Source organism: Triplophysa dalaica, chromosome 20 (assembly GCF_015846415.1).
Source record: "Triplophysa dalaica isolate WHDGS20190420 chromosome 20, ASM1584641v1, whole genome shotgun sequence".
In the NCBI taxonomy this organism is placed as follows: domain Eukaryota; kingdom Metazoa; phylum Chordata; class Actinopteri; order Cypriniformes; family Nemacheilidae; genus Triplophysa; species Triplophysa dalaica.
In genome coordinates, this window is record NC_079561.1 from 6,452,964 (window position 1) to 6,472,542 (window position 19,579).

At 38.8% G+C, this 19,579-nt stretch overlaps 1 protein-coding gene across 15 annotated transcripts in view; it reads right to left on the minus strand.

The window, feature by feature from the left end:
* rap1gapa (RAP1 GTPase activating protein a) overlaps positions 1-19,579 on the minus strand; it is an 85,932-nt gene that overhangs the window by 43,950 nt on the left and 22,403 nt on the right. For 10 of the 15 annotated variants that reach the window (XR_008904827.1, XM_056732911.1, XM_056732900.1 and 7 more), the window contains exon 2: positions 13,894-13,929. Coding sequence is in view for 11 of the 15 variants with exons in the window: in XM_056732900.1 (XP_056588878.1) it covers positions 13,894-13,929 (36 nt within the window). In the remaining 4 variants the exon portion in view is untranslated. Of the gene's footprint in view, positions 1-334; positions 503-11,578; positions 11,627-12,199; positions 13,269-13,893; positions 13,930-19,579 lie in introns of those variants that run through there. The other 5 variants (XM_056732907.1, XM_056732901.1, XM_056732913.1 and 2 more) reach the window with 3 other exon arrangements.

Consider the following 19,579-nt stretch of genomic DNA (forward strand, 5'->3'; position numbering starts at 1 on the left):
TGGAATATGAACTATTTGAATATCTCTGCCAAAGCACTAGAGGCTCCTAGATCAATTCCAGCATCCGTGAGCAATGACGCTTGTTGGGTCTAAGAAATTAATTGTAAACAATATATCTTGGTTACTGCTCACTGTTCCTCCATTTCTAAATAAATCCTAGTTCTGGCTGTTTTCCTGACAATCTGCTCATCTCTAAAAGCATATGACTCCGCTCTTATCCCGCACACCTGCTGGCTGCTCTGCTCATCCCACCAACATGCTAATCCAGCGTGCCGAAAGCAGACGCACTGTCACACTTAATATTCCTATAAGCAGATACGGAGCAATTACTCACTGTGCACAAACAAATGTAGGATTTCCTCTCCGAGTGTTGGCAAGCTTCTCCTTGGTCAGTCACACACCCGATAAAAGCACAAATCCATCCAATACACAGCCACACTTCATGTCCTGTCTGTGTCTCTTTTACTCTATTGCTTTTGTCTCTCTCTTCTTTCTTTATGTGTCTCTCACCCTCCCGTTTGCGCTCTCTTATGCCTGCTCTCTCTCTCTCGAATGCCCGCCCCCTCCCCCGCTCCCTCAAACACACTGAGAGCTGTCCATCTTAGCTGTCTGATGATACTATAATATTCATCGTGCTTTGACTTAATTAAACACACACCTCTCCATCACAGACTGTTGCCAGGGCAACCGCTTCACTAACAATTAAAAATCATCTACCACATCCTCTTTTTTTTTAAAAATTATCTTTGGTCTTCTCCTGTCATTTGGTCACGCTCAATTTAGGGTGAAAAATAAGAAGCACGTAAACAGTACAGTAATTATCTTACAAAAAATTAACTTAAAACATGAAGTACTGTCTTGAAATAGCATCACAGCTTGGGAACACAGTGAGGGTGCACGGCACACCAGGTTCACAGATGCGTTCAGAGAACAATTAACGTGATAGTTCACCCAAAAATTGAAATTACTCACACTCTTGCCATTTCAAACCTGTATGACTTTCTTCTGCAGAGTACAAAAGAAGAAATTTTGAAGAATGTTGGTCTCCCTCGGGGGGGTGGGGGGTATGCAGCGACGAGACGAGACAACGGAGACGGGAGCCCTCGGAGCGACCGGAAAGAGAGAGGGGAGAGAGGAAAAAAAAATCTGGTTCCCCGACATGCTGCCGCTCGTTCCTCAACCAGCCGGAGTACTCTCCTTCGCGGTGCCTTGCGGTGGCCCTGGGGCTTCGGTGGACGGCTCGACCGTCCGCCCCCTGGCGGCCGGCGGTGGCTCCTCCTTTATCCGGGAGTCGGGGCGGGTTCCCCGTCCCCTGTTCCTCCCCCTTGGGCGGACGGACGCAGGCTCCGGCCTCTGGCAGGCGGTGGCTCACCCGGCACTTCCGCCCCCTGCTCCTCCCCCTCGGGGGACGGACACAGGCTCCGGCCTCTGGCGGACGGCGGCAACCCCCCCGCTCCCACTTGGACGAAAGCCACCCCACCTCCACCCAGGGGCGCGGCAGCAAAGGTCGCCGTTCCACCGAAGTTTTGACGGTGGCCGCACTGTGCACTTCCGTTTCCCCAGAGCCACCGTTTCGGGCAGCCACTGGCGGACGCCCTTCGTCCGCGCTGCCCGAACTCTCCGGCACCGCGAGGCCACTCGGCGGCGAGGACTCTCCGACAGCATGTCTCTCCTTCCTCCCGGGTTTCGGCACCAATGTAACACATCTCAATAAAATCGAAGGAAGGAGGCGGGAACCGGCAAACATTTAACCATTTAATAAAGTAATATAACAGCCGGCGGCCCCTCACGGACGACCGCCGGCGAACAAAACATAATATAAATACAAACATAACACAAGTTCGGGCCCGGTCCTCTCTCTTCGACGGTCCGGTCGCTCGTTCCTTTTATATTCTCCCATCTCCTACGTGATTCGAGGCCGGTGTGCGCACAGCTGGCGCTAATTCACAATTACTCACCGGACTCGAACCACGGTCTCGCCCCGCCTACTCTACTACAGTTGGTAAACGAACAATTGCGGTACCCATTCACTTCTATTGTATGGACACAAAACCAGTGCAAGAATATCAACGCAAAATGTTCTGCAGAAGAAAGAAGGTCATACAGGTTTGAAATGACATGAGTGTGAGTAAATGATGAAAGAATTTTAATTTTGGGGTGAACTATCCCTAAAATGTTCGTACTGACAATTTAGTCAGTGTTCTTGTATCGTGCAGTCTAGCTAGTGCACATTGATGTACTATATTTACAAATTGGGATGATGTCAAGAAACACCAAGTAACCACACAGACACCATCTTACATCAACAGATGTCTGCATGCGCAGCACATGTGTACAGCATTACAGCAAAATAATGGTGCTCACAGCATAATACAGGATTAGAAGAAAATCTCACAGCACTCCTATTGACATGTATTGTAGTAATCAGTGAACATAATCTGCTGGCTTTAAAAACGCTATGAACACATGGCACATCTCCATCTTCAGCCATTCAGAGAATACAAGAGAACATGTTGAAATACAAGGGTTGTTATTAAAGCTTATGTAAGCAGCAGAATAGGAAATCATCTAAAATCAAAACACTTGACATTAAAAATCAGATTCGCAAATTGGTTTTACAGTTACTGACATTTTTGAGAGAAAATCTCTTACTTTGAGAGAGAGAGCGAGTGAGAGAGGGGTGTTAGGATGAGTTCAAAGGAAGCACAAAATATTCTAATCCTACCGTCTCATATCTCTTATTTTGATAACCTTGGGATTTCATTTCATTTTGATAGGTTCGTACAATGACACCATGCAACAAAAACCCTTGATCAATGCACCCTGCACCTTCGCCGCAGTGAAGAATCTTACGTCATTTTAGAAAAGTACTGCATGTAAAATGAGATTTCTTACCAAATTTCATTTACTGTCCGAGGGTTGATCTTGGGAACGTTCCATCTCTTAGATTTCGATAAAGTCCAATGTGTTCTATGGAAGGGCATCTTGCATTATACAAGCCCAGTGTATTTCACAAGTCTAAATATCTTGCACTGGTTATGAACGTTTCTTTGTTTATCATCTCAGTACACACCTAGGTCAGTGTTTCCTTTCACACTAGCCAGAGGGCATCATCTAGCATGTCTCTGAAGAGGATCTGATTTCTTTCTCCCCACAATAACTTAAACCTGTTCTATCAGAGGCCGTTGAGCCTCGCAGGTGTTCAGCATCTCCATCTGTCCTCCGAGAGGCGGACTGGAGTGCAGACTGCAAAAAAATGATCCTCAAACCAAGATCAGTTTGTAAGTCTAGACAACAGCCTCAGAGAAAAAGTTGTTTTTCTTCCACCAACAGAACCTGTCCCTGTTTCGGTATCTGTCTTTAGATGCACAGAAGGACAAAACCACTCATATGAGTCACAGTATAGATATATTTGGCACATCAAAATCTTAGTATGTAGATTTAGCGTAGGTGAGAATTTCTGAATGAGGTGTCTGACTTTGAGCGTATCATTATGGCTTGTCCACACCAGGACGATAAACGTGCGTGTTTATCATCGACGTTTAACAACTCGTGTCTAAACAGGGGGCCAATGTGAGTGTGCACACGATGCGCCAAACGACAGGTGAAAAATCGTCTTTATTTAAACATCTCGCAATCGTTTTTTTGGGCTTGACATGCCACTTTAAAAACTGGCCGACCAATGAGATTGGTGCTTTTGTTCACGTGCTTAAAGGTGAAGTTACAGTCAAACACACATTGACGAAGAGGAAGCAACATGAATTCTTCTTCTTTGTGACAAGCGAGTGTCAGAAGCTTAAAGATGCGCAGCGCCACCTTGTGTACAGGGTTTTTTCTGTTTTTCATTAAGCGCCGTCTATGTCAAGGAATGAATTTTCACGTTCACTCGCTCATCGCCAGTGAAAATCGCCTGGGTATGAATGTTGAAAAACGTCTCAAAAAACGCTGCCGATATGTGCGTGCAATTATCGTCCCGGTGTGGACAGAACTTTACTCATACACTTGCAGTAAAATATCTTTTTTAAATTTCCTCCTTGAGTATGTGCTTGAATACTCCCAAAAACATTAATCTATTCAAATGATAATCCCAAATGTTTTAGAATATATGAATAATAATTTGACAAGTTTAACGTAAGCACAGGGGATATATCTTGAAGGAGTTTGTTGAATTCCCTCTCTCACTCTCTCTCTTCCTATTTCCTTCCCTTCTCATCCTACATACACAAACAGGTGTAACAATAAGGACGGCCTGAGGGCTCAGGGCCAGTTTGAGAGTTTCAGGCCGGCTGACGGAAGCGCCACTTGCGATGAGAATAAATGGAGCGCACAATAATACTAGAGAAAAATAGAGAGAGGCTCAAATCATCTCACTTGTCTCTTTTAGTCATTTATAAAGAGATTGCCTACTGAAAATCTACTGTCTGCCGAAAGAGACAAAAGTAAGTTTTAACTCAAATTTCAAATATCGTATCATATTCAAAATACCTGAGCAAAACTGTGAACTCAAGTAGGTGTCCTAAGCAATGAAAGAGCAACTTGAGAAATAAAGTTTTACACTAGAAAAACGGTACCAAATAAACAAAATAAAGTTTTTCACCCCAGATAAACGGACCAAATATGACCAAACAAACGGCTGTTTTAGTCTCATCAGGGTAACTTTACAGATATGTTTGATATTTGTAGTTATAAAAGGTTGTAAAATACAGTATTGTGTCGCATATTATGCCTTAATTCCCAGCAAAGGTCTCTTTATGGTTTCAGTAAGTGAAGCATAGTTACATAATGTTTCCATACATTTGAAAAGCTTTTTCACATATTTTTGAAATACGGTAAAACACCATCAAATTACAAATAAAAGACTACAAATTTACAAGAAGATTTCGAAAAAGATGTAAATTATCTTTTAAGAAGTGGTATCTATGAATTTTTATGACGCACCAGCTTTTTTATCAGGATTTTTTACAGTGTATATAATATATATTGTATGTTTAATAATATTATACTACACAACTACTTAAAAATACAATCAAAACGTTTCAATCTTTTATATTACATACAACCGAAATGTTTCCAGAAAATAATATATTCTGTCCACAAGAAAATATGTTTTTGTTTTGGTGAGGGCACATGAAAACAACAACTACCGAGGCCAGGCCATTGGTCAGCCATGCACAAATATGAAACCATCACAACAACACAAAACTCATTTGCATGCATCGAAAATCATAAAATCAAACTAGCAGACCCCCTATTGCTTAACACTCCTCAGAACTGAGGAAAACATTCCTGACGTTAGCACTAGCTCCATTAAAGCAAAACTGAGTCATGTTCAAATCATTTACAACAGGATCACAACCGAACCACTAATCTAATTTCCTGTGTGACAACACATCACATCTCACCTCTATACAATTTGCAAGATCCAGCTGTTAGGCAAGTCCAATGAGGTTTTTATTTTTTATCATAATCAAATCACATCTCCCATTGATGTAGTGATATATGTTTGCAGTAGAAGAGCAGGATAACAAGAACACCACATGACGCACTGACATGTTTTCATATTCCCAGGGGGAATATGATGTAATTTGAGGTTTGACGCGTGGGGACCAGGAAACAACCTCTAGAAAAACAGAGGAATTAAAGGTCCAATCATCATGCAAACATCTTCAGGGAGGAGGACACCTATTTATTTTTGACTCCGCCCAGCAAACGAGCAGGTGCAGCCAGCCAAAGCACTTCATTATCTGTAAATATTGATCTTCCTTTAACAAAGCAGGCAGTATTTATCTGTGTATGTCGGTACTTCCCCCAAAGCAACATGGAGACATCAATCACACTCGTTCAAGATCAATCTGCTGTTTAACCTATTCAGCTCCGACCCACCGGGGAGCATCCACAGAACGTCATCTAAATAATATGTGCAGTCTCTTTTTAACTTCTCCATTTGATCTTATTGATCAACACTGCTTCAGGATAATTCACACAAATGAAGCAAGATAGGCTAAAACGTTCGAATAATAAACAAAGGTCTACACATATCATCGAGTGTTCAGTGTAAATATTTATTCATATTTCCTATTTGAATAAGATCATGTAATTTAAGGAGCACACACAATGACCTTTGTGTTCATGTATATTTACATTTATGCATTTGGCAGACGATTTTATCCAAAGCGACTTATTTTTTTGTCTATACAGTACATGTATTTTTTTATCAGCATGTGTTCTCTGGATCAAACCCACAACCTTGTGTTGTTAGCACAATGCTCTACCAACTGAGCAACACAGGAAAACTGGATATGAGAAAACCATGGATATGGATATAACAAACCATGGGATACAGCATTGAAAGCCTCTACTAATCTCCATCTCTCTGTTTTACATGCCTTATGACCCAACCTAGGATGACACAGATGGGTCTCATGGGTGTCACCTGCCACCAGCTGCCCGCCGGCAACATCATCTGAGATTAACTTCTAATTCCTTCATTTTGACAGCAAACACCATTTTAAATACCTTCTGTGACTAATTCTGGGTTTAAATTTGGAAAATATAGTATCCTTTGATCCACATTGACAGGAGTGAATAAATCCCACTGTGTGGACCATTCAAAACAAAGCTAGAAAAAGTACTTGTCATTAGCATCACTGCATAGTGCATAGTTTACATTAAAATCCAATTTCAGATTTTATGAAACTTTTGGAAAAATATAGACTTAACAATACTTATTATTTAAGTATAATACAAAATGCAAAATTGCATTTTTATCATACAAAAGCGGCTTTGTGTTATTTGATTATAATCTTTGACATGGTCTTACTCTGACAATAATCTGAGGATATTATATTTTTACATTACGTAGAATGGTTTTATGTAGAAAACATTAAATCACAGAAGACCACAGACTTTAGATGTGTTTTCACAGGCAGGGTCACATATTTCAGTGATATCTGACCGGTAAGGAGTATCCCGCTTGCATCATCAATAAAAAAGGCCCAAAATAAAGATTAAAGCAATGCTACATCAGTAGTGACATCCAGCACCAACATTTTTGAGATCTGAATCTATAAATCAACTGCACCTGAATCTGAATCTGCAGTATTTATCAGTGCTGCCACTTTTTGTGCCTAAAGAAGGTACAGTATTGTTCACTGTATAATTACATTCAGCATCTAGAGTTCAGATTAATCTCATCCTCTTACTGTACCAAAACACGTACCAGAACGCTGGCTTCTCTCTATGAGCACAGATAATGTTCTCTTGTAGCTGCTATCCTACTGTGCCTGTAATGGTTGAGATGAGATGACCGGTTGTGTTTCTGCCAGCCGGCGCCTCTATATCTGAGCTCGGACTAAGCTTTGATGTGTGGCGCATTCATCGGACATGCATATCATCTCTCCATGTCTCTACCATCAGAACACCCCATGGTGTCTCTGGGCCTGAAGGTATTTAGATGAAAAGCCCAAATGAACAACTTCAGCTTGAGTGGGAGTACTTGTACATCGCTGAATGTGTTGACGGAGCACAGCATGACTGAGTGTAAGACTTTTATGTGGGCATGGTAGATACACTGTGTTCCTACAGGCAGTTATGTTTTCACATGACTTTAAACTATATCAAAGCTAAAGGGAGCTCAGCATGAGCTGGGCTGTGTTAAATTCAAGAAGCAACCAGAAAATAGGGAGAGCTGAAAACGTTTAGGGCCATGATATTTTCCACACACATTCTTCTCACATTCAATTTTCTCTCTCTCAGCCAAGGGGAAAAAGTCACTTTCTTGACACTTTGTAAATGTTACAATGGACCCGCTTGCATAAAATGTCACCTTATCAAATGAAAGCAGCACAAAAGTTTTTGAGAGGTAAATTATTGCCCATTAACAAAGGTTGGAAAAACGCTGTGGTTTTCACTAATGCTCTCCATAAATCTCAGTCAGCTGTTCTTTTCTTAACAAAATAATTGTACTATAAAACATTGGGAATCCAATAATCTGCCGTCTCAAACTGCAACAATATTTCATAATCAAATTTGTATGACCCGTGGGAGTATGTGATCCTGCGTTCCTTGACTATTGCTGCTTTCCATCAACCATTTAAATCCAAAAGCTTCGGTACGCATTCAAAGCACCTCAACTTCACATGGTTCTTTTACCCAAAAAATTTTCACTCTAATTCTCCCTTGTTATGAAAATCATCCTCATGCCATATAGTGTTTAGAAATTGTATGTAGATTTGTGCTATACAGTTAATTAACAACCTGTAATTAAACGATAATAAGGACGTCCTACATCTGGTACCTGTTTAGCATTTCATTTGGTGGCATGAAATAAATAAATAAAATGTGTGTTTGAGTTAGCAGAAATGTTGAAACTCATTATGCATAAATTGTTTTATAAGATATGGATTAAATATGAGCAAATGTTTACCAGATCATTTTAATTCCCTAACTGGAATGTGAGATTCATGTTACTCTTGCAAATCTTGACCTGCCATGACTGCTCCAGGTTGTTTTAGTCCTTTTTTTACCATTGGATTTTGATAGGTTTCCATTTGGAAATGTGGTCTCATGGAACCAGGGACTTGCTTGTCACATTGGAGCTATATTTAGTAAGACAGTTGCATGTATAAGACACATAGAGACAGTCTAGGCTGATTAAGTATGACAGCTCTCTCTTCCCTTCTCCTTGAACACACACAAAAACGCACAGATATACAAGAGTGCATGCAAAAGATCCAAAATCCTCACCCGTTTATAGTGCATGCATACCGTAAAGAAACTAAATTCTCTTTTACGATAATTTAAATCTGGTTGATAACACTGAAAATCCAGACAGATATTATATACAGCATATGTTGAGGAGAGCAAATGTTTTGGCACATATACACTACAAATGAAGAGATTGGTTGCTCATTTTTGTCTACCCCGTGAAAATGTGGGCTGTAAAATTTCACAAGACAAAAATGTAGGGCCCTAACTATCCAGTTAACTATGATACACACACATGGAAAAACAGCAGTCTACTATATTACTGTAATCACTTTAGTAAATTAAAATAAATGTGCAAGTAAAATTATAAATCATGACACACTAAACAACATTTGTTTAGATGCTAACAGAGCTGGTTGTGTTAGACATTCATTTTGAGATTTTTTGCTAAATTAATTTTTGCCTTCTGGGTTTAAAATCCTCATCTGGCCAACGTCACAGATGGGACGATGACGCATCTGTGTCTCATAATAATTCATGTGACTATGTTTTCTATTCCAATGAGAAGACATTTTTCTCCTAATTATTCACGACAGCGCCCGGTGTGTTTCTATCTGACCCTTCAGAAAGAGGCGTTCATGGCACATGATAGTAAGTTGATGGATAAATGAAAAAAAAAACAGAACACTTATCAGGAGTTGCAAAAATACATATTCCGATAATTAGGGCTTCTCCACAGAATTGTTGCGCACAGAAACAGATGAGGATGGCCATTTGTAGCTTTAGGTGGGCTTTAGGTGTGTCGTGTTAAGAACTCAAACAGATGGAGAGGACTTCCGACCACTGAAACGCTATCGCAAACAGACGAAAGTGACCTTAGAGGACATTTCCATCTCTTCAAACTGGTAACTGTCATATTTTAACTAGAACAGTTATACTTGCATTTTGCTAAAAAATAAATACATTTAGTGGTTTTTGTAATACTGCAGTGGCTTGAACGTATTATTTGTGTAATGACTAATATGTATTGAATGGAATCGGATCACTTTCTCTTGTGTACCGCCCTCTCCCCTCTTCTTCTCACAGCTTTCATGCAAGTTGCATTTTTCAAAACGACAGTGAGGTAGACTTAAGCTAAAAAGCTGTCTTGACGCTTTAACAAAAGAAAAAAAAATGTAAGATACTGGTTTATATTCTGATTATTACCGTGGCCGCTAGGTGTCAATGCGCTGCAACAGAAGAAAACACATGCAAACACAAAAAACACAAGCAAATTCAGAAAGCATCTTCCTTTATTTGGCGACACATGCCCTGCAAGTACTCGAAGCACAAACAAACACAGAAACCTGGTGCAAATACTCGCAACACAAACAAACACAGAAAGGCGCTGAAAACTGCACAGACGACAACGGAAGTGTTTCCGGGGGACCGCAAAAACTGATGCACCTGATTGGGACGCGCTTCATTTTGACTGTTCGAATTCGTTAGTGGAGTTGTCAGCCACATTGACTATGTCGACTAGAATACGTTTTTAATCATTAAACCATTAAACTTTTTTAAAGTGACACTTGTTTAAGTAAGTCGAGCAGTTACTATGTCTCATAGTTTTTGTTAAACTCTTCAAATCGACAGGCTAATAATATATCCTACCGAGGTACGTTAATAAAGTTAAAATAAAGTTATAAAGCAACTACCTTCAATGTGGCTGACAACTCCACTAACGAATTTGAACAGTAAAAGTGAAGCGCGTCCCAATCATGTGCATCAGTTTTTGCGGTCCCCCGGAAACACTTCCGTTGTCGTCTGTGCAGTCTGCAGCGCGTTTCTGTGTTTGTTTGTGTTGCGAGAATTTGCAGCGCGTTTCTGTGTTTGTTTGTGTTGCGAGTATTTGCAGGGCATGTGTCGTCAAACTAACACAGATGCTTTCTGAATTTGCTTGTGTTTTTTATGTTTGCATGTGTTTTCTTCTGTTGCAGCGCAGTGACACCCAGCGGCCACCGTAGATTATATTGAAAAAAAAATAAAGTTGTACATTATGGCCTATTTTTTTGTAAGTTTCAAAAACATGTGTTATAGTTTATGAATAAATACTGTAGTACACATAAGTCATTTTTTTTTATGTGGGCAAACAATATTACTTTTAAGAGGAACACCGAATCCATAAAAATAGGAACTATGAAATTTTGGGAAAAAATAAAACAGAATTTGGGGGAAAATTCTTTAAACAGATTTAATTTTCTGAGTACCTTTTTTATAAAATATAGAAACTTAATTTGCATTTTTGGTAGCTCACTTATTCACCTTTGTTAAATGGGATAGCAGAACGCACAATAGCAGGTTTCACATTTAAATACCACCATATTTTTGGAAACATGGCCCACAGGTGATTAAATGATTTGTTTGGGTAAACTAACTCCATCAGAGGGCAGATGACCTTGTATGTCATCATATTCCTAATGTTGCATTCTGAACATCTTTTCCTCACACTTTAGCGAAGATTCTGAGTCTGAATGTGTGTGTGTGAGCAGTGGACATCTCTTTCAATGTGCACCGTTGGGCATCTCTTTCAATCTTGTCAGACACAGCCAGTTTACCAAAGGGGCTGTCTGGGACACCATGTTCTCTTAATAGCTTACTGTATCATTTTTAGAACAATCCCGATATATCACTGTCTCATTTATAAGCACCAGAAAAACCTGTGGAAACTCATCTCTCCCCTGCTCTCAGTTATAGAAAGTGAAATAGAACAAGCTTTTCAGGGGATGAAACCCTTTGACTTAAAAGCTTACTGCGTCCATCCATCGTGACACCTGCGTGTTGTGATGAAAGTGAAGTAAAATGAACAACCCATGTCACTCCCGGTCACACTCACATTAGCATATTTCTCCACTTTCCACTGGTACTTTATCAAAGCCAAGTATGTCTCTTTGATGTTACTGCCCCTAAAAAAAGCAAGAGGAAGACATGCTTTTAAAACATCTCAGAATGTCACAACTGCCTTCTCGTAGCCACGGGTCATTCGGAGATTAATGAAACCGTGTAGCTAACGTCCATTCCTAATGGGAAAAGTGTATACCATTTCCGCTAAAGAATGAAAGGTGAGTCTCTTTCGGCCCTGAATGGGTTTAGGTGACCTGAGATATACGGTTAGATATAGTTTAGCAGCAGTGGTCTGTAATCTGCGTGCTGTGATGTCTGTTAAGTGCTTCCGGATTTAGTGCCGTGTGGTATTAGGCTATGATGCTGTTGTCAGGGGCAATACAATAAGGTACAGAGTTACACAACATTCATAGCTGAAGAATTCATTTAGATGCTCAAGAAGAAAGAGAGAGAGGATAGCTAGGACTTACAAACAGGGGCTTTGGGAACCAATAGATTTATCACATGCATCAGCAAAATCCACCACCATCACCAAAGAAACAATTTTGCACTATAACACTCCTTTCATATACAGATCGGCCATTTTAAATTTCACTACTGAATGCAAACTCACCAAAATTTCTTCGGCCTCCTGATACGGAAGGGAGAACAAGGCATTGTGGAGATCTGTCAGGCAGTCTATTCCTTACGGAAGGTCACACAGCTGGCAGTCCCTTGACAAGTGGCCTACAGACTTCATGAGATTATGACCTAATTATGGATCATCAGATCTTGTCTTCCTCGTGACAGGCTAATTTGCATTCTTCCTCGAAAGCATCTTTTGCTTAGAAGTTCATGTGGTCCAATATCTGGGAGCGCGTTGAAGTCTGCGATTTAAAGTCTGATCTCAAACTAAAACGTTCTAGAAATAATACATCAAAGTGACATTATGATGTTTATATGATCATTTTGGATGATCAATATTTCTAGGTCACTGATCAAATAAATTGTTACAGTATCTTCTTTAGAAAAAGGTCAGATTTTCCTTGTTTCTAAAGGAACTTATGAAGGCCATGCTAGCTCAAGCCTATGCAGATACAATCATCTTTCATTTGCTTTCTGCACCCTGATGTAAAACTGCTATTATTACACTATACTACCATTGATTTGAATTAGAAGGCAATCCTTTTTTTCCATTATATTCCTAAATTAACATTAAATTGAATAGGAATCGACCCTATCAATTCTTCTCTATTCAACTAACTCGAGTCTGATGACAGAGCACATTATGCATCCTGCACAGGACTACACAATAACACACAACAAGCTGCAAAATATATAAAGAAGCCTCAACTCCAGTATTAGAATGCCTGTCAATCTTCTCTTCATAAAGCCACTGATGTGTGCTGTTAAATGCGGCAACGTCCATCAAGGGTCAGTCCCATAAATCTGAGAGGCAGCTCTGTCCTTATGCATGATCCGAGCCCTGGGCCAAGGAAATGAGCCGAGAACGGGTACCGTCGGTCCCTCTTTCCCTCATGCCGGCTGTTTGCTGGAGAGGTGGAGACTGATCCCGACTGATCCTGAGGTTACAGGCGCTGAATGGAGGGACAGACTCTACAGGAGCTGGACAGAATTTGCTTTATCCAAAGAGAAGCTTGGTCAGGCCTGACCTTGATGCTGGAAGGGCTGCTGTCCATCTGCGCAGGCCTTTACAAACTGCCAGTGCGTGTACACACACAAACACAGGAGTGAGAGTGTCGCTGGTGTGCCCCAGACACTCAGTCCTGCCAACACTGCAGGGCTGCCTGCAGTCACCGTGGCAACAACATGTCCTCTGCGCTTCAGACTTTTTTCATCCGCACTGCCTGAACTAAACACTGTGTGTGGATTTGTGACACTCCTTGAGCGGTCAAACATACCCACAAGTTGACATTTAAGATAAAGAGTTCAGACCAAGAGTCATCAAAAGGGGTAGTGGGAATTAAGCAAAACAAAAAGTGCTAATGTGTGTCATTTCAGCATCACCAGAGACACCAACTGAAATATTTTTGAATATTTAATATTTCTAGTAAAACAAAGCAATACACAAACAAAAAAAATTACAACTTGCCTTATATTATATACGGCTGATTTTGTTAAAACATTTTATCTAAACTATACTAGTAAGACACATAGATTTGAATTGTTTCCTTCGAGAAGTCACAACAGAAAGAAAACTGCCGTTCCCAGGTGACTAATAACCTGAAGCAAAACTGAATAAAAGCTTGCGGTTTCTGGAATGGCAGTTTTAGGCTGTGGCTAATAAAATGAATAAGATTTACTTACCACAAATTTCTGGCTCTGGAAAAGGTCTTGTCAACTCTGAAAAGAAAAGAAACAGTTTCAGTTAGACGATTTATTTTACCTGCGGTCTAAATAACCATATTACTGCCCTGACGTGAAAATATTTTTTAAGATGGTTAGAAAAATGAAAAGAACAAAGTCAATAGATCTACCATTCAGGGTTCTAAATAAAATGACCTCTGGAGTCTGTGGATTTAAAAACACACTATTCCCAATGTACCTGTCAAGTATGATTTATTTATCCTCACATAGAAACATGTGATATCTGACTCAAGATAAAGAGAGTTTATGTAACTAACCATGTAAGTTCACAACAGGTTCACAACAGAATAAAACATTTGTCTAGACTGCTGACAAACATTTGTTACAGTTAAAACATTCAGATTAATGGGACAGTTCACACTTTGTCATCATTTTCTCACTCTCGAGTTGTTCCAAATCTGTATAAACTTCTCTGTTCGGATGAACACAGAGAAAAACATTTGGAAGAATGCTTGTAACCAAACAGTTCTTGGCCCCTATTGACTACAAAAATGTCAGTAAATTTAACAGTAAAATACCGTATAAATGCTACAGTATAAAACTTCATAAAACATGCGAAATGCGTAGATTTTAAAATGGAAAGCTGTAATTATTTTTTAATTTAAAAGGTAAAAACATATGAAAATATGTTTTTTTAGAGTAAAATTAACAGTATTCTTGAACAAAAACGAAGCTATTTGTAAGAATGTCAGTAACCAAACAGATCTTATCCCATATTTACTGCCTTAGTAGGGAAAATAAATACTATGGGAGTCAATGGGGGATGAACACTTTTTGGTTAGTGACATTCTTACAAATATATTCCTTTGTGTTTAGAGTTCATGATACATGATAAGAGCGTGAGTAAATTAGGACTTTTGAGTGAAGTATCACTATAAATTCTGAATTTCAATTTTAAATGAAGACTAAGTGATCTTAATTACACCACTGTTTACCAGTTGAAACACAAGAAAAGAAAAATGCACTAATATGCGTCTAAAATGCCTGCCAGTTTTTATTAAAAATATTTGGAACCACACTAATGTCTTTTATACATTTTGATGGGTTTTGATAATTGATTTATGTTTGCAAATGTAATATAAATATATATCAATTAGTATAAAAGTTATTTTAACAGTTAGGCTAAATCTGAATGTTTAGGAAATAATTATAGGGTTTAACTGTAATTTTTACAACATAAACCTTTAAATAAGAAAGTGCTGTAAAAAAGATGGTTAGGAACTGTAATTAATACAATGTAAACCCTGGAATTTGACAGGTATACACTGTTTTTAAAACAATAAAAAAACAGTATAAAAGGCAAATATTAATCCTAAAATCTACAGTACAGTGGGTGCAATACAGTACAACCAATAACGTTGCAACCGTATTTTGCAACCACAGCTGCCGTTTTTTTACTGTAAAATGTACAGGTTTATTTTTTACAGTGAAAAAGTGCTTTTGCTTTCCTATATTCTTCAAAATATCTTCTTTTTCGTTCAACTGAAAGAAAGTTATAGGTTACACTTTAGTATAGGCTCTAATTCTCAACATGACCATATTCTATTTCCCTAATCCTACCTAAACCTAGCAACTACCTTACTTACTATTAATGAGGCAAAAGTCATAGTTAATGGTTTATTAATACCGAGAATTGGCCCTTAAAATAGAGTATGACCAATATATAAAGCAATTTTTCCTACCACAGTAGTCAATGTTCTTTTATTGCAAAAATAAAAATCACGAAATATGGAGATACAAGGTTCAGAAGGACAACAGCCATATATAAAAAAAGTTAGATACCTCACGACTTTAGCATAGCAATTTCTTTAAAAAAGGATGACTATGTAACAGCATTGCAGTAGTTGATTTTGAGAATGATTTAAACTATCTGCAAAATGTGTTTCAGAAGCAGATGAACCTTTTTTCTTTCACCCTTTGATACATTACATAAAGCACAATGAAATCACATTGAAAACAGTTAGAGCAGATGCTCACATTTATATAAATATTTTATATGTTTTTCTTTTCATTTACGCGATAAAAAGCTGCACCATTGTGTTGGGAAAGTTGACAAAGGCATGATGTCGGCCAGCAGATGGTGTAATGATGCACACTCCTTGTCAACAGATGAATTGCAGTTTAAACCTGTACTTCTAACATGTAATTCAAGTAACATGTATCACAGTAACATTCACAGGAGATTAGAACGGTTGTAGAAAATAACAAATATTTTAACATAAATCTAAAGATGAAAGAAATTATGCCAAGTTCTAGTGTTCAGAGCTGTACAACTGAAGGAAATGTGAAATATGTATAATATCTGTAACAGACAATTCAATTGTTAAGTGTGTTTCCCCTACTGCTGTTTAGCTATCCCCATCTATCTAGTGTCCTTTACCTTAAATCTGCATGCTGTCTGTCTGTCTAAGTGAAGGGGGAAATCCATTTAAAGCAGTGTCATTGAAATTCATCTTTCTAGGAACCTGCCTGTCTGGATTAAGCTGCATACTATCAGGATTCATACTACACCACCTAACATCTGTGGTATTCCTGACCCCCAACCAGAAATAGAGACAGGATTGTTTCTCTTAGACAGTCAAGCACTAACAGAATTCACAGGGACCGAAGATCACTGCTGTGCTGTCGGTATGCGTATTATGCTGACAGCTGTGGTGCAATACATTTTAGATTCGCTATTCTGTCACACCTCATAACAGACAGAGGACGAACGATGTCACGGATGTGACAGCCCATGTTTCAGCTGATGTTAAATGCTTACACCTTCGCTGGTAGTCAGACTAACGTAAAGGCATTTCTACAAACACAGACGAAAATAAACTACATTACCTGGTTATTTATAACGTACTTGCACCACTTCAATGAATGTTGACGCTAACAGGGGCAAAATCTGCGTTTACGACTGATGCAATATGAAAGTGCCGCTTGTCTTTGGCAATAATGTGTTTACTATTTGTGTTGACATTGCTAACAGTGTGATATGCATTCTATCCTTCATATCATTACCGGGAAAATGATATGAGTCATGAATCACTATTTGTTTACAGCCAGTTCTCATAATGCAGATCACAGCCTACTGTACAAACAGCAATAGTGACACTAAGTGTAACACGGCTTACATTTTTTCACAGCTTCACTCTCAGTCACTCTCAACTTGTAATTGTCTTGTATTGTTTCTGCATTACAAACTGAGGTCAGAGAACGTCCTAGTCAATGTAAAAGTCTCGCATTTTGCATGAAAGACCATCATTCAGTTAATGTAAAGGGTTTTGTTTGACAGTTTCATTACTTCAACAAAACCACTGATAATATTACAATAGGGATGATAAATATTTACACATGCCCTGAAAACACTTAGCCAAAGTGAAACAAAGTTCGAAGTGTAAATCTTTCCTTTAAAGGTCCAGTGCGTAGTTTTTTTAGAGGATCTATATACAATATAGATGCAATATAATATACATAACTATGTCTTCAGAGGTGAATAAAGAACTTACATAATGAAGCATTTTGTTTTTATTACCTTAGAATGAGCTACAGTATTTCTAACTATAACACCGGGTCCCCTTGCATGGAATTCTCCATGTTGTTTCTACAGTAGCCCTTAACAGTCAAACTGCTCTACAGAGCGCGTTTCGTTAATATGTTATTTTCTTTGGCAAAGGAGAGAAAACACCACTACATTTTTGTCCCATGAGAGCCGCCATAGTGCTTCAAAAGGGAGGGGTAGAGTGAGCCATTGGTTACAATTTGCAATCTTAACGCTAGATGCTGCTAAAATCCCCACATTGCTCCTTTAAATGTGGTTCAGTGTAAACTGTGGATTGAATCTCTTTGACTATTAGGCACTAAGTCCTGTCTCTTTAGTTCACTTCAGTAGATAGGACTGCTATTTTCAAGTGTACATGGCCTTTTCTTATCGATACGTACAAATTAAACGAGGGAAGATCAATCACTTGTGCTTGGACTACAAAACAAGTTTTATTTAAACGCTGTCATGCATGTCAAGCTCGACTATTGTGCAGCGGGGACATGCTCACAGTCTCTAGTTTAATTAACTTTGCTTAATAAACAAACACCAAAGGCCCAGTTCTAAAGACTCATAAACAATGCGTCGTTCAAATGCACTTAAAACCTCACAAGAGATTATACAAAGCACTGAGCAATGTGGCATTAACCTGTATGAATAATGCAGTGAGTGTCACATCTTTACAGTTCACTGTTTGCTATTTTAATATGCACTAAATTTATAACACATTCATTAACCTGCCACAAATCAACGATGAGAATGTCGAAACTCCACTCACTTGTGTTATCAGCCCACATCGTTGGGGGAGATTGAAGTTCATCTCCTATCCAGACATCTCATAAAGGAAAACTGAGTCTAGGTGTGGTAAAACTCTTACACTAAGCTTTAAATGAGCCAAAATAACCGTAGGGGATAACTGTTCAACTGCACTCTTAATAGTCATTGGTAATTAGCCAGCTAACATTAACAAACATAATAATTGCGCGCTATGCCAAATATTTGCCAGATAAAAACTGAATGTTTGAACCATCCTTTGACGATGCAATTATTTTACAATAATTAAAAAATATATATCTGCGGCTATGTGTTAATTAAAAATGTAACCCAAGGGATGACAATGAACGCTTAGTTTCAGTTTATCTGGCAATATCAGGCAACTTCCTCCCTTTTGACCGTGAAATGTCATGTTACGTATTGTGCTTTAAATAAATGTTACATAGGTTAATTGGGTGCGTTGCATTTTATTATATGCACATCATGAACAAGATGCATTATCTAAAATGGAGGTACCAGTGTCTAAAAGGGATAGTTTAGCCAAAAATGACAATTCGTTTCTAACCTGTCTGACTTGTGTCCACAATGGTTTTTTGTGCATCAATATATTATACAGTACATGAATAAAGAAGATATTAAAAGGCTCCCTGGCTCAGAAACCCCAATGGGTGATGCTTAGAACCCATGTGATGAATCATGTAGTTCAGCACATAATATTTGTTCTTCTCCAAAATACAAAAGAAGATATTTTGAAGAATGTCTGTAACCGAACAATGGTGGCACCAATGCACAATGGTGTCCACACAATACTTTAGAAGTGAATGGGTACCGCCGTCGTTTGTTTGCCAATTTCTTCTATAATATATCTTCTTTTGTGCTCTGCAGAAGAACAAATACTATGTGCTGAACTAATGTAAGAATACATGATTCCTCACATGGGTTCTTAGCATCATCCATTGGGGTTTCTGAGCCAGGGGGCCTTTTATTATCTTCTTTATTCATGTACTGTATAATATATTGATGCACCAAAACCATTGTGGACACATATAATATATTAAAAGTTACATGTTGTGATAGCTGGGATTAATAACACTGCAATAAAAGTTTCTCAGTAACTGAAGGGTACAGCACATGATACACAGAGAACTGTCAATATTTGAAACCGGGGAGAACATTTTATTGCAGATAAGAAGTCAAATGACTTCCTGAGTTAAAGACATTAAAGCCGGCGAACAATAAACCTAACACCCTTTCTTCACCAGATGTCACATGCTGTAACTGTAGGCTATCTGCACTCATGTAGTCAATGCCGAATTCTAAATCTAA